General features: G+C 48.1%; 1 protein-coding gene across 1 annotated transcript in view; it reads right to left on the bottom strand.

Moving 5' to 3' along the window:
- Positions 1 to 16239, bottom strand: part of DPYSL5 (dihydropyrimidinase like 5) — a gene marked incomplete at both ends in the record, with an annotated part of 48110 nt that overhangs the window by 11899 nt on the left and 19972 nt on the right. The window contains 5 exons of the mRNA XM_080910370.1: positions 95 to 170; positions 2009 to 2053; positions 4149 to 4217; positions 4968 to 5147; positions 5632 to 5790. Of these exons, the coding sequence (XP_080766496.1) occupies positions 95 to 170; positions 2009 to 2053; positions 4149 to 4217; positions 4968 to 5147; positions 5632 to 5790 (529 nt within the window). The remainder of the gene's footprint in view (positions 1 to 94; positions 171 to 2008; positions 2054 to 4148; positions 4218 to 4967; positions 5148 to 5631; positions 5791 to 16239) is intronic.

Genomic DNA, 16239 nt, shown 5'->3' on the forward strand with positions numbered 1-16239 from the left:
TGGTCTCAGCAGCCAGCCTGGCCAAATATTAGTGGATGGACTCCTTCCTCCAATCCCATAGCACAATGTGCGCCTAGGCCTAGGTAGGACTCACCTTGCATCTTAGCAGCTGCAATGACATCACCAGCTGAGATACTAGACACATTGACCAGGTAGATGGGACAGTGAGTCTAAAGGCAAGAGACAGCAGGAAGTAGCAGTAACCCCCATAAAGCTGCCATGCACCCAACCGCCCCTCTCTCAGTCCCGCGCCAACATAGATCCCTGGGTGCTACTCAACACCCATCACTAGATGATGGTTTGTGCTTGGGAGGCAGAGCTGTGGTCTGGGTATACACCAGGATGCAGAACTGTGTGGAGCAAGGTGGAAGCAGATGGAAGCCAGCACTGGGGATCACCAGCAACCCAGGAAGTGACCTCAGGTTGCAGCTGATAACCGCAGATTTTCTCTGATCTCACGGTTTTCTATTTTATTTTATGTGTTTGTCCATAAACATGATGGCCCAGAAACAGTCACGGACCACATCCTGTACCTGACATCTTGATGCCTGTGGCCTGAAGGCCGCCTTATCAATAGACGGAATATACCCGGGAGAAAAACCAGGCTCAGAGTCTAGGCTGGACGGAAACTGATCCTGTAAGCATCTGGATTGTCATATAATCAGTTATTTTGTAGAACTATGCAAATGTAGTCCACGGCCTCACTAATTAAAGAACTAAGGAGCTAAAGGCTGGTCAGACCTTTTCTTATTATGGGCTGGGTATGTGGTATAACTGTTGTCATGGCAATGGGACAAGATCCAGACCTTTAAGGAGCTAACAGGAAACCCTCCTAGATGTCGGTCTTTGACTTTGCTAGTCATCAAGTTAGATGACAGAGGGGCTTTGAGGTGCCTGATGTGAGTTGATTAATCCTAGGGTTGATTGACAAGCAGCCTGCCCGTCCTCTACTTTCCTAAAACCACAACTCAGTGTTTTACATCCTTCAGGGCAGTCCAGGCTGAGGCTGGAAGGTCCCATGTGGGATCCGTCATTAGAACCCTAGGGTTGGAGGAAAGCAGACAGGCTCTCAGTACAGATTGCTGGGTACTATCCTAGTTTCTGATGTCATGGATGAACCTGAGAGCTTGCTTTCCTGAGTCTGTAATCCTGACACATACTGTTGATATTGTCAACCAGGAACCATGCCATTGAAAACCGGTCCCAGAGCCTGTGGTTCTGATTATCTGAACAAATCGAACTCCGCAGTGACGTCTGCGGGGAGGAAGGATGGCCTCTCAGGCACACAGCACTCTCCCTTGCCTGGCCCTCTGAGCCCAATCAGCTGTCCAGGGCAGAGTGAAGCTGGTGATCCTATCACTGTGATTTCAGATAATGAAGTATCGGATGAGAGGGGCCGGGATGCGCAGGCTGTGGAAAGCATGTATTTATCAGGTAAAGAACAAGGCTCTGATTTCTGGTGCCGCCTCTTGCTGGTTTCTGACACGCTCTCTCTGTGCCTTGTTAATGGCTTTACCTGAACCAAACTGGGAAAAGAAGTTTGAAAACAAAGGCTCAGTGGCAGGCATAGGGTTAAATTATATTCTATCCAAGCTTTTTTTTTTCCTTTTCTTTTTTAAAGATTTATTTATTTGTTATCTATAAGTACACTGTAGTTGTCTTAAGACACACCAGAAGAGGGCATCAGATCTCATTACAGATGGTTGTGAGCCACCATGTGATTGTTGGGATTTGAACTCAGGACCTCTGGAATAGCAGTCAGTGCTCCTAACCACTGAGCCATCTCTCTAACCCATACAGTTAAATGATAACTGTAAGCCATTCACACTTGACCAAATACTCTCAGCCCCAGTGGCTTCACTGATCTAATGGATAGGACAGAGAGCTGGGGTGAGCAGGATGGACACAACTCTGGGACTAACACATCCATTCTGCTGGGCTCCTGAGAGCCACTGGTGGTCGGCCCCCAGACAAGAACTGTGTTCCCCAGTGGATGGCAGCTACTCACCCTGTTTGCAATGGTGATGACTCGGTGAGTGGCTTCTGCTTCCAGCTGTTAAAACAAGGGTAAGAAGGAACTTTAGCATTCCCTGCAAGCGGCCCACCTACCGTGCCCACAGGGGCTGGTTGTGGATAGGAGCAAGACCCTGCTTGGCAGGGGCACCAGGCCACAGCCACCAGGGTTTCCATCGAAGGAGTCCCAGGATTTAGGATACCGAGTGCATCCTTGGTGGATGATAGGCAGGGCTTAGAAAGGTAAGAGGGAGGGGCTGGGAGGAGAGGTGGGAGGGGAAGCTCTGGATGTAAAGTAAATAAATTAACGGAGGAGGGGGTGCGGGGGGGGGGGGGAGGTGTTTTCAGGGCAAGCCTGGTGACATGAGCTGGTTTCTTGGACAGAGTTGTCCTCTGCTGAAAGTGTGCTATGGCACCCCCCAGCCCCCACCCCCGCCACAAGTGTTTTTGGGCAATGAAAAGATTGTAAACAACGGTAGAGTCTGCTAGTGTATTCACCCAATGGCAATCACAGAAATGCAGTAAATAGATCGGGAGCTTAGCCCAGAGCAGGGTTCCTATATCCTAGCATTACTGATGCCGGAGCCTGTGTATTCTCTGTGGTTGGGGCTGTTTGCACACTGAAGGATGTTTGCAGAGTCCCTCACCTTTACCCATCAATCTCAGCATCAGTCTACCCACCGTCCCTGCTGAGACAGCTAAAAACAACTCCAGACACTGTGAAATGTTTTCTGGGGGCAGGGATCAGTCTTCCCTGGCACAGACCCAGGTCCCTGCTTTTAAGCAGCAGATGCTGATGGCAGCAAACATTGCTGTGATCACCCATCAGCCAAAGCCTTGCTCTTTCCTCTTCTAACCTGGCACAGACAGCTAGGGCTGAGTCTGAGTCAGCCCTTCATCAACCTTGATGTCACAGAGCACCTTGTGAATCAAGCGCTCCGAGTTTCCAGGAACCTAGGCAGCAGGCCTTATATTCACAACACAGCTGAGTATGACCTCGAACTTGATTCTCTCAAATGCTAGAATTTCAGGTGTATACCCCACTTCAGTCTTAGGTGGCATCGGGGATGCCAGGATGTCACATGAGCCAGGAAACACATCTACCAACCGAGCTTCATTCCCAGCCCTGGTGCAGGTTTCTCTACTGATCTTGAGGTGCTCACGCAGGACATACATTTAAGCCAGTGACTAACAGGGACAGGACGAAGGTGGGAAGCAGCCAAATCAAACTGGCTCCTGGGTGATGGCAGGACCATCACAGGGTCCCACCAATGTGCGTAGACCACACTGGGTCTCCTAGAGATCTAACTGCCTCCATGTTGTAATTGATTGACTGAGAGACTCTCTATGTAGCCCAGGCTGGCCTGGAACCTGAGACCTTTCTGCCTCAGGCTCATGAGAGCTGGGAATACAGGTTCCACATTATCCTCGCACTTTATCCACATTCAATTCTGGATAAAATGACCCTTAAAATGCTCTTTCCAATGCCTTGAAATTAGAACTAAATGGGACATGGCGGGGTTTACCCTGTCCTTCCAAGAAAAGTCAAGGTAGCCTCAGTATAAGACAAAGAGCTTTTTCTTGGGAAGCTTCCAGATGGGAATTTCACCTATGGGGTGACACAGTTTCATTTTCTGAGAGAGGGTCTCAGGTAGCCCAGGCTAGGCCCAAACTCGCTATGTAACGTTTTGGACATCTCTTCTAAAAGATTCCATGAGTGTAACAGTTTGAATAAGTAATGTTTCCCATAGTCTCATAATACTAATTCCTGGTCTCTAGATAGTGGTTGTATTTCTAGAAAAAATAGGCAAGGCTGAGTGGGAGGAAGAAGGTCGTGGGGGGTGGGTCATCCCTTGGCCACTTCCTGTTTTGCTTTTTGCTTATTGATTGATCATCAAGGGATCAGCCCTCCTTTGTCACATGTTCCTGTCACCAAGAGATTCTGCTCAAGTGGAAACATCAACAGAATTTGTTGAAACTATAAACATAAGCAATAATAAGTAACAACAACAACAATAATAGTTATAATGCTCCTCTCAGCCTTATTTTCAGTGACAGAAAGCTAACAAATACAGGAAGGATAGAAATACATGAAAGAAAAGAAGCTGACCATGGACACAGGAAGTCTCTCCTACCTCCTCTGGATGGCTGATCTCGATTCCTTCTGGGCCTGTGATGCCCAAATCTAGAGCCTCCTTAGCACCCTGAAAAAAACCAAGAAAGACAACAGAATTAGAGGTACAAGAAACATCCAACCTCAGGGGCAGTAAAGTACGCGCTAGGCTCCCTTCTGTAATGCACATTTTCCAAAGGAGAAACTGGGGCCTCATGGAGTAAACATCTCCTGATTTTCTTCTCACCTCCTAAGGACTGTATGATGTCTCTTATCTTAAAAATACAGCCCAGTCGCTAAGCAACAGCCTGAGGACACCAAAGACAAACCCTGGTACTTAGTTTAAAAGTTAGAGCTGATTCTCTGAAAATCTCAACAAATATAGGGTATCAACAATCCTAGGATTAGCTTCACCCCAAGACAACCAAGGGGTCCATCCTTTGTACCAGAGAACAGATGTTTATGATGTAACAGTTCTGACCCAGAGGTAGAGGAAATGCAGTGCTGTTTACTTTGAATGGCTACATCCCAAAAAGTATCCCCAAGAGAGATGCTCTAAATTATTTTGCTATAATGGAATCTAGCATCATAACATTCATACTTAATTATCATCTAAGATATATATATATATGTATGTATGTATATATATATATGTATGTGTATATATATATATATAGTTTGTATTTCAGACCAAGATTAGGCATCTCAGACATTCACACATCACACTGTTTTACTACTTGGTTTAAGTGAACCTTGAAGGACAGTGACAGATTTCAACGTGACTCTGTAAACTGTCTCTGTCGGCCCCACCCCCACACAACGACCTCAGTTGCAGACTTGCCTCCGCTACAAGCTCCCCATTTTCAGCGTGGACCCGGGGGATGGCCCCAATGTCCCTGCAGGCATGAAACACTTGGTACAGCTCACTATCTCGAAGCATGTACAAGTCCTTGTAGGTCATGAACATCTGGAAGGAGTTGACCCCCTTCTCCCGCACTAGTGTCTCCATTTCTGCTTTCACCTGGAGAGCAAAATGCAAAGTCAGTGCCCAGTAAGATGAGCAGGTGCTGGCCCAGTGGAGAGATGGGCAGGTTGTGGCTAACTGTGTCTCAGGTCCCAGGCCGGTGATGTGAACTCCCAGTACCTGAGCTGACCATTCAGCAGTCCTCCCCACTAGAAGTTCCAGGTACCTCATTTATACATGGGGGTAATCTGAGCACTGCAGGGAGCCAGTGCTCCTGAGTCTGGCGCATGGCTTTGGACTCTGTTCAAATGCTCACTGTGAATGCTGGGCAATGGGCTCTTTAAGTTAGGCAGGATAGGCCTGCCCACCATCTTCATGGACTCCTAAATGTTATGTTGGGACGTAGGGAAGATGGAGTGGTGGGTGAGGGTTCCTGCATACAGAAGAGCTTCAAGCCGCAGCCAGCTCAGTCACACACCCATTTGGACACCAGCCCTCTGGTGCCTTCTTTTGGGGGAGGGGGTCCCACCAGCACTGTTACCTTGGGTGCCCACCAGGTGATCCCCACATGGAGGGCATAGTCACAGCAGACCTTGGGGTCAGCCAGAGCCCGGCACTTCTCATAGGCTTCCACGAGGGAGGTCTCTTTGTCCGGCAGAACATGGCCGATGATCATGGTGGTGCCACCGACGAGGGCTGCCTGAAGGAAGAGGGAGGGGAGGCCATCTTGTCACAGCTCTGCCTGTACTTAAGACACGGTGTTCAGGTGCACCCGGAACAGCCGTAGAGGGTCAAACGCAGTACAGCCTGCTCAGGGGAGGTTCAGAGGGGCGATGGATGATTTTCTTTAGACCTGTAGGTTCAGCAAATAAACCTGCTTCCTCCTCATGCAGTTCTAGCTTGGCTCTCTGGAAAAGGTACTCAGCATATTGAGGAGCCCAAGTCTGGCTGCTACCTTCATAGTAACATCTCCCTCCAAGTGACTGTTGGCTGACTCCAGTATATAGACAACAAAGTCAAAGGCCCAAGGATTTGTTTGTAGATGTCCATTACAGTGTGAGGCACAATCAGGTGTTCACGTAGGAAATCTGGCAATCTAGTTACACGCGTGCGTCAAAGCTTTAATATGGGGTCTTAAGGATAATGTTCTCTCACCTTTGTTGGTCTGTGTATTTACCCAGACCGGGTTTCTCTGTAGCCTTGGCTGTCCTGCCGCTCACTCTGCAGACCAGGGTGGCCTTACAGATCCACCTGCCCCTACCTGCTGAGTGCTGGGATTAAAGGCGTGTGCCACCACTGCCCAGCTTTTCTGTCACTTATGATGTTTTACTTAACTTGGGAGTAATCACGAATGGGTCAAAATTAAGTAAAGTACTGTTTTGGTGTGGGAGTTTTCAAACAAAAATCCACCTACATCTTCCATATCAGCCCCTTTGTCCTCATGTCCCCTCCCCAAGCTCAGGAACATCCTTTCTGTCTTGTCCGGGAGAGAACACTTTAGATGCACGAGCTTCACAAGATACTATTTTAAAAAGTGTTTTCTCCCCATCTCCTGTGTTTGTGTATTTGCATGTATGCAAAGTGTGGGGGGTGTGCATGAACAGGGATGTGCTGTGTGGGTGTGCATGAACAGGGATGTGCATGTTGGAAAGTGTGTGTGGGGGTGTGTGCATGAACAGGGATGTGCATGTTGGAAATTATTCTCAATTGCTTTTCCATCTTATCCCTAAACAAGGTATCTCAGTTAGACCCAGAGCTCGCTGGCATAGCTGGTCTGTGTAGCCTGCTTGCTCTGGGGTCTCCTGCCTGACTCTGTCTCTCCAGGTTGGATTCTGGGAATCTGAATTAGATTTATTTGAGCAGGTATCTTTTGTGAGCTTCCAAAACTGACATTACCCAAAGATCAGGTAAATATGCCCAAATAAAACCCGGTTGTTATGATTAAAATAACCATGAGTGGGGTCTTCACATGTGGGGGTAGCCTCTTGGCTGGACAGTTGTAAAAGAATGTTAAATATATGGTAAGGCACTGTCCTGATTAATTATCCCGATTCATTCTGCTTTCCACAGGGGTAAAAAAGCCCCATGAAGCTGTCTTCTCTATAAAGTCGAATTCCCTGATCACAAACCAGACACTCTTGAGGACTAAGGCCAAGAAAATGAGTCAAGCAGCCAAACAACAATTAAGAATAAAAAAAATCTCAGAGCCGCAATGGTCTGACTTCTTGCATTGCTTAAAGCAGCCAACAGGGGGCAGTAGCTCTGTGTAAAACATGTAGGCGTGGGGGGTGGGGCCCCACAGATTGTAGTTTACTAGCTGGCTTCTGTTCCTGGCTCTGCTGGAGCCTGCCAGGCTGATTCATCCTTGCAGCAGGTGGATGTGCTGTTTTGTCAGAGCCACGCGCACATGGGCGAATCTGATGTACTAGTACCGTATACCCGTCCCTCAGCACAGCGGCAGGCCTGGGTGGGAAAAAGACGACCCAGGGAGACTATAGTGATAAAAACTCAGTACTGTTCTTAACATCTAGGACTCCAAGGCAGGGGTAGAAAAGGCAATTCATTTGCCAAAACTCCAAATACCCGACAGTATAGACCAAGCTAATAAACCGTTTTCCTTCTCCCATGACGGATATGTCTTTACAAGGGCCTCTGAAACTGAGCTACGGTGCAGAGAAATTTGCTTCCTCTGGGGCTCATCCAATCCCACAGCTTCCACCCTGGATGCATGCTGAGCACTCACATCCAAACCCTGTCCACTGCTACAAAATGCCACCTTGGACTTAGTGTGCACACATCTGTGCTCCGATCCCTAAGAAGAGAGTTCCAGGCTTGTGTGGATCCTCGAAGGGCTCTCGGTTTTTAGGCAGGAAATTCCAGGGACTAAGAGTGGTCTGGGTATAGATTAAGAGACTCTAGGTAGACATAGCTTCTGAGCTCTGTGGGGAAGGGGTACAGGTTGTCAGAAGCCCCACGCAGCAACCCCCGGAGCTTAGCCATAGGAACTGAAAAGTTCTGGAAAACATGCTGAGCAGTTTCTGGAATTCCCAATTTACTGGCTGTTATCCAGGAGCAGCCACAAGCCACCTCTGTGCCACCACATGTAGGACAGAAGCTGTGAGCTCAGAAGAGCATACATTACTATTACTACCACTGCTACTCTGGGAATTCATAGGCTCCTCCCACCAGCTGCTGGCTCAGGACCTACCTGGCACTGGGGGTTAGGGGGATGTACATTCCCTCATAGGCAGCTCCAGCGTGCGCGCGCGCGCACACACACACACACACACACACACACACACACACAGAGAGAGAGAGAGAGAGAGAGAGAGAGAGAGAGAGAGAGAGAGACGCCTTTTAAACAGGCACAGTTCTGATGCCTGGGATGAATGCCTTGGGCTCTGTGAACATGACATCACAGATGTGACATATCTTTTTAGCATCACCCCGCAGGAAGGCCTTGCAGAGATCAGCATCAGGGTCCTGTCCTGTTCCTGATGCTTTAGGGAGGATGTGCTTAAGGATGCATGGCTGTGGGCCTGTCACACGTCAAGACTACTTAGACCAACACCACTGCTTAGGTGAGCTGAAGGCAGTAAGACACAGCTCGGTGCTCGAGGAGGCTGTCTTTGGGCTTCTGTGGCTGATGAGACACACAAGCAAAGACAGCTTAGGGGGGAAGGGTTCCACATTGCAGTCCATCATCAAAAGAAGTAAGGGCAGAGCTAATGCAGAGGCTATGCTGGCTCCTCATGGCTTGCTCAACCTGTTTCTAATGCACCCCCAAGACCACTTGGCCACCCACAGTAGCATGGGCTTACCCACATCCATCAGCAATCAAGAAAATGCCCCATAGGCTTGCCCGCTGGCCAATCTGATGGGATATTTTCCCAAGTGACTCCGGCTTGTGTCAAGCAAACAAGACACCAACCAGGGGCTAAGTCGGAACATAAAAGGGCAATGCTGCCGGTGCATTCAGTGTGTTCAGAAGACACTTAGAGCTGTGTTAAATCACACACAAGCAACACAGGAGGAAGCGTGCCTAGTACATCACTGACGGCTATTTTGGGATTGGTCCTGTTTGGGATTGTTTCTTCTTTTCTAAAACTTATTTGATTATTACATTAATAATTATTATACTAACTTAACAACATATGCTGAAAGCAATGTCATCTTTATAATATGCACTACACAAATAAGCCCGGAAGAAGTTAAAATTAAATTTAGCTAGCTATGTTTCCATGTGTAAAAGATGTTACAGTTAAATACTTCAGATGCAGATTAAAGGCACAGAAGATTAAAAATAACGCCCATGGGACCGATCACACACATTTACCAGATATTAGTGATTTTTACATTTTTGCTTCAGATATTTTAAACTTTTTGGTTTTATTAAAATACTGTTTTGTGGGGTTGGAGAGATGGCTCAGTGGTGAAGAGCACTGATTGCGCTTCCGGAGGACTCAGGTTCGATGCTCTTCACCCACTGGTGGCTCACAACTGTCTAGTCATTCCAGGATCCTTACACAAACATACATGTAGGCAAAGTGTCAATGCACATAACGTAACAATTTTTTAAAATTAAAAAATACTGTTTTGTGGGGGGCTTTTTGAGAGGTTGAACCCAAGTTCTCATATGTTAAATCCTTGCTTTACCACCGAGATATACCCCCGGATGAGATTTTTTTTTTTTGTATATTTTGGTATGTATATGTGCATGAGTGTCTGCATGTTCAGACATATGTGTTTTCACGTGTGTGCCTTCCTGTTCCTATGTATGTATTCTCATGTGTTCATCTGCATGTTCTGATGTACACTTGCATATGTGTGGCTGCTTGTGGAAGCCACAGGTTCCCATGGGTTAAGCATCTTCCTTCATTGCTCTCCACGGTATTTCCCGAGGCCGAGTCTCTAGCCGAGCTGAGGGCTCACAGATCAGACAAAGCCAGCCTGCCCCAGGGTTCCCTGGCACTGCACCCCTCAAACGATGGCACTGTGGGAGAGCTGACACACCGATCTGGCTTTCGTGTGGTTTGGTGGATCTGAACTCCAGGCCTCACTCTATGGCAAGTGACTTATTTGCTGAGTGTCTCTCCAGCCTGAGGTACTTTCTAAATGAAATATTAATTCTGACATGCCCAGTGTTATTTCCTCCCTTGCTTGCTCTGAAGCTGACATACTTCTCTGTTTATTTGGTGAATTTTTAATGTTTTTTAAAAAGGTTTATTTATTATATATAAGTACACTGTAGCTGTCTTCAGACCCACCAGAAGAGGCCATCAGATCCCATTAGAGATGGTTGTGAGCCACCATGTGGTTGCTGGGAATTGAACTCAGGACCTCTGGAAGAGCAGTCAGTGCTCTTAACCACTGAGCCATCTCTCCAGCTCTATCTAGTGATTTTTTAAAAGTTACATGATGCTATCAGGCAATCCACAATAACTGCTTCACTTTATGCTTGAATATCTCATGCATGTATGAGCAGAGCGCACGCACACACACACACAGACACACACACACTTGTGGAAAAATGTCTGTACTCTTGTTCAACTGGGCATGACTTTTACCCTATTGTAGGATTTCATATCTCTATCAATTAATGTGGACAGGAAGACCACTTATCTAACCAATAGTCACAATACACCATTGTGCACATCTGGCTGAGCAGGAAACACTAATTTTGCTACTTCAATAAGGCTACTGATACTTTGTTTTTGACATGTGTGGCATACTATTGGGTTAATCTGGATTTTATTAGATTCCCCGGGAATGCCACCCTTATTAAAAACACCAATCATTCTTAGTGGTAATCCGCTTGATAAGACTTAGCCAAGAGCGAAACCTGTCCTAAAATTCTACTTTTTATGCATGTCTTTTATGGAGTTCAGAAGTCCATTCCATCAGAGCATCCCCTGGGCATCTGCATGCTTACCAGATACCTGCTCAGCATCTCCTGATACTACAGTTACTTAGATAGGAGGGAACAATATATTGTTTCTTCTTAGCTTTATCAGGGCAAATGGTTTTGAGGGGTCATTCTCTTACTATCTCTTATACTGTTACAGATCTTACTGTTTGCCCGTTTCCTACAGTGATTGCCCTGATCCCCCCACCCCCCTGCCATGCTTCCCCAGCCAATGTGGCTGTCTTGCTCCAAGGCCAAGAATTAACAGATCTGGGCAAAAAACCTTATCCCCTGCTGTCGAGAAGGCACTTGGGCCAGGGCCAATCTACCGGTTTTCCCTACAGCACATACTCATGGGTGCAGGATCGCAGGGCCTGTACGCAAGGATAAGGTTAAGATTCTGCTATGAAGACTATGGCCTGAGGAAAGCCCACCTTAAAGGGCCTTAATACTGAGATTCAGATGACAAGTATCCGATGTTGTTATGGCTTGGATATAATTTGAACGTCCTAGTGGTTTGTATGTTACAATTAAATCCCCACTGAGAGATCTTGAAAGGGTGGAAGCATTCCCATGATGGAGTGTAGTGAGGGGGCTTTGGTACGGTGTCGGAGTGTGGCCTCGTCATTTAATACTGATGGTCTACGGGGAGAAAGAGCAGACAATATGTCACCACATGCTTGTATTTGCTGTCCTTTGCTATGTGACACTGCACTCTCTCAGGACACTGTTACCACCAGATGCAGCCCCTTGGCCTTGGGCCTTCAGAATCATTGCCAAACTAAGCCTCTTTTGAGCCTGAACTGTGCAGCCTCCAGGATCCATGAAAGCAACACTGAGAGGCCACCACAGCTGTGCTCTGCAAATGTATCTTCAAGCGTGTGCTAAGGACGTCATTTGTTCACATGGATCTGCTCCTCAAAGACTCGCTCAACTATTTTTTACTTTTCCAATTAAAATCATCTTTTTTTCAAATTCACATTCTAAGTACCGAAGAAAAAACCACCAGCTCAGTGGTTTCTATCTCCCTCGGGTAACGTCCTTCATGTTCACAGTTGGCTGCTGCTCACTGTGCTCACCGGCCTTCTTGGAAACCAGCTCCTCCATCTCACCTTGTCTCTCTGTGTAACTCTGGCTGTCCCAAACTCACTCTGTAGTCACGTCAGGGGATGGGAACAGATGGAGGCTTAAACCCTAGCTTCCGAGGCAGGCGCACAGGATAGAGACAGGGGGATGGGAAAGAGTTCAAGGGCAGCCTCGGCTAAATGGTACAGTTAGGACTGGCTGGACTATTTGAAACTTTTTCTTTTCTACTTTTTAAATTTTTATCTCAGTGGTAGCTCAGGCCTTTAATCCTCACACTTGGGAGGCAGAGGCAGGCGGATCTCTGAGTTTAAAGCCAGCCTGGTCTATTCCAGGATAGCCAGGGCTACATGGAGAATCCCTATCATAAATAAGTAAATAAATAAATAGTAAGTTTCATCTCTTTCAGCTTTCAGCGTCCCTGACTTTAAGTAAAGCACACTCCTTCTGTGACTTAGTAGCTGTTAGACCTCGAGCATCATTTAATCACTCTGAACTCCCTTTGCACGTAGAGGTGGGGATACAGCCCTCGTGCATGACTGTGAGAATTAAGAGATGGGCTGGAGAGGTGGCCGTGGGGGCTTAGGTGCTCACTGTCGAGCCTGACCACACATGACACACTAATGGAGGGGAAAAAAAGAATTGAGTGACGTCATGCAGGTCAAGTGCTCAGCTCTGTGTCTGCACAGGAGGAGCCCAATAAGATACTATGGGAACACAAGCCGCCACAAAACAAAGACCTCAAAGATGCGGGAGAACATCGTCAGAAGAGGATTTATGGAAGGGAGTTCACGTTGGGACAGGAAGGGGGGCACGGCACTCAGAGTAGAGGGTGGGGTTAAAGGGCACAGTTCAGGGTACAGATAGAGGGTGGAGAATGGGCCTGTTTGAAAAGTCTGACTAGGACCGAGTGCAGGAATCTTGATTAGCCTGGACTCTGTCAATTAGCAAGGTTGTCAACTTGCATTTATAGAGGAGGTAGCAGTGAGGGGGCTCAGGCTCTGTAAGCCTAGGAGCTCCTGTAGAGAGAAACCCGGCTCACTCCCATCCCTCGGCATGCCTATGGCCCAGGAAGAGGCTGTTTTGAGAGCTGGGATGGGTTTCTCCTTCATCTTGGCTACACGTTGTATGCAGCTATGGCTGCCCAGCGTCCAGTGACAGAAGATGACCATGGCAATCAGACAAGAACGTCACTCTGGCTGTCCACTGGCAGCGTGGGGGAATGGCTGGTCTGAACTCTTGGACTGGGCTGAGAAGGATGTAGGTGAAGCAAGCTTCCTGAAGAAGCAAGCTTAGACTATGGAGGATGTAGTATGAAGTAGTGGGGGAGGGGAACGAACTAAGGGGCTGAAACATGGCGGGGTTGGGGAATGAAATGTGTATGGGGCGGGGAATCTTCAGATAATAAAGCTGATACGGGGACATTCAAGTGGAGAAGACTGCTGATACTAACATAATCGAGTAGTTACCGTAATACTTTCTTATTTATGAAGTCACCCTACAGAAAAGGTGTACTATCCCTATTGGTCAGACGAGGAAGCTAAATTTCTCCTCATACCTATTAGGTTGGGTTACTAATTGCCATCCATTTGTGGGGTGGGCTGTGGATACATGAGGAGACCATCAGAGACTCACCAAGAAGGCTGAAGCAGCAGGGACTCTTGGTCCCAGACTTCCCAGCAGAACAGGGAGTGAAGCCAAATCCCCTGAAAGCTGGTGTGAGCCACGAGGAGGTTCCGCAAAAGCACATAAAACTTCACTTCAGGGTAGTACAGAGCTCAGCCAAAGCCAGGAGCTGGGCAAGGGAAAGCAGGGTGAGACACCTGAGGAGAACAAGCTAGGAATGACTAACCCTCAGAGGGGTCTAGGAACCAGGCAGAAACTTAGCTCAGACACAAAGTGAAGAGGGGTCTTGGGGCAGGTTAAATTCAGTTTGAGCTGAAGGTGTCTTTTGCTCTTTTTTTCTTTAGCGAGGGTCCTACAGCTCAGGCTGGCTACAAAGTTTCTTGGTTCAGAAGGTAACCTTGACCTGAGCCTCCTCCTCTCCCTCTCTAGTGCTAGTCTGACAGATGAAGATCATCTCACCTGGCTTACACAGCATTGGGAACTGAACTCAGAGACTCATGCCTGCTGGGCAGACACTACCACGGGGTCTGTCCCTAGACCCCTCTGTACTCTCAAACCTTCTAGAAATGCATCACACTGGTGATGCGTGGGGCTGGAACTAAGGATGGTGGGGGAGGAACTAGAGGCTGGTGGGCCTGAATTAGACCTTCTGCCATGGCAGTGAGCTGTCTCTTGTCCTCTGCTCTTAGGAGTGGTGGTCTGAGTGAAAATGGCTCCTATAGACTCACATTGGAGGTGTGGCCTGGTGGAGGAAGTGTGTCTGTCACAGGGGCTGGACTTTGAGGTTTCGGAAGCCCAACCCAGGCCCAGTGGTTCACCCTCTGTTCTGGCTGCCTGCTGATCAGGACTGCAGAACTCTCAGCTTCCTCTCCAGCACCATGTCTGCCTGCATGCCCCCATGCTTCCTGTGATGATAATGGAATGAACCTCTCAGTTGTAAGTCACCCCCAATTAAATGTTTTCCTTTATGGGAGTTGCCTTGGTCATGGTGTCTCTTCACAGCAATAAAAACCCTAAGTCACTGAATAAGGAAGGCCTGAGTGGGTTTGATATCCCTGGCAGAGGAATGGCTGCTGCTGCAAATGAGGACCTCGGCTAGTTTAGGAAGTGTCTCAGTTGGAGCCCGCGGGTGTCAGACTTAGTCAAACAAGAGTCATTGGTTATAGATTTTCTGGGAAAAGAATGGGGTCAGAGGAAAAAGAAAACCTGGTTCTAAAACCCAAATGACGGCTAAATAGTGTCGGGTCAAGGGTGCAGTCAAAACTGGAGGGGGAATAGCAAAGGATCCCTGAGGATCCCGGAGCATTCCCAAAGACCTCCGAGCATCCCCGAGCATCCCCGAAGACCTCCGAGCATCCCCGAGCATCCCCGAAGACCTCCGAGCATCCCCGAGCATCCCCGAAGACCTCCGAGCATCCCCGAGCATGTTCAAGGATCTCCCAGCATCCCCGAAGACCTCTGAGCATCCCCGAGCATCTTCAAGGATCCCCGAGCATCTCTGAGGGTTCGGGCTGGCACTAAACTATAGAAACCAAGGCTCTGCTACTTCTGGACTCAGGGGCTTCCAGGAGAGTTTGAAGGTTAGAAATCAGGGCCTTCTGTCACTCAGAGACCATGAGCACTTGTGTTCCGCTGTCCTGGCTCCTTCCTACACCACCCGCAGGCGCACACCCAGAGTCTGCAGCAAATCGCTGCAAAGTTAAAGGAGATCTTAGGCTGGGTATGAAATCTAAGCTTTCCACCATCTTTGTCTTTTAATAAGGAGTACTGTGGGGCATCCAGGCCCTGCACTGGTCAGGAGGCTGGACAAGGGCTCCTATTCTCCTCCCTGTTTGCCACAAATTCCACTACACAAAGGGAGCTGGCTGGCTCCAGCTGGGGCTGTTGCAGGCAGAGAGGTTGGCTGGCAACAGTCCATTGGCAGGAGCCCGGTGAGACACACCACACACCCCACAGCAAAGATGGTTCCAAGATCGGAGGTTCTCACACTTAGAGGGCTCCCCCGAAGCCTCCCAAGGCCCTGACTGTCATTGCTCCACTCGTGGATGGATCTGGGGCGGTCTCCCCTTCATCTTCATCGTTACTAGAACACGTGGCAGACACTGCCATTACCCCAGATTTCCAGAGACTAGCCAGGCTGCAGTCTAGGCGTTTGTACTCCCCAGCCCACTCTCTCCTGTGCCGAGAAGAGGTGCGATTCGCTGAATCAGCCTCTGAGAGCCTTCAGCTCTGAGCTGTCCCACAGCAGCTTTAGGGGCCCCCTGAGGCTGTGCTTAAAATAGGCTGCTAACAAGACAGTGTACACTGCGGGCCCAACAGGATTTTTTCTTCCAATTTTGGAAGTTAGAAATACATGAATATCAGCTGGTGGGAGGGCTATAAAAGCATGTATGGTTTTTTCATGACACCTGTTTTCATGGTTACGATATTTCCTTTAAGTCCCAGAATGAATACATTTCCACAAGGCACCTGGGAGACAGACACAGCTTGTCACTAGTGCAACATGCCATCATCACTTTCACTGAAGTCATCAGC

This window comes from Micromys minutus (assembly GCF_963924665.1).
Source record: "Micromys minutus genome assembly, chromosome: 1".
Lineage (NCBI taxonomy): Eukaryota > Metazoa > Chordata > Mammalia > Rodentia > Muridae > Micromys > Micromys minutus.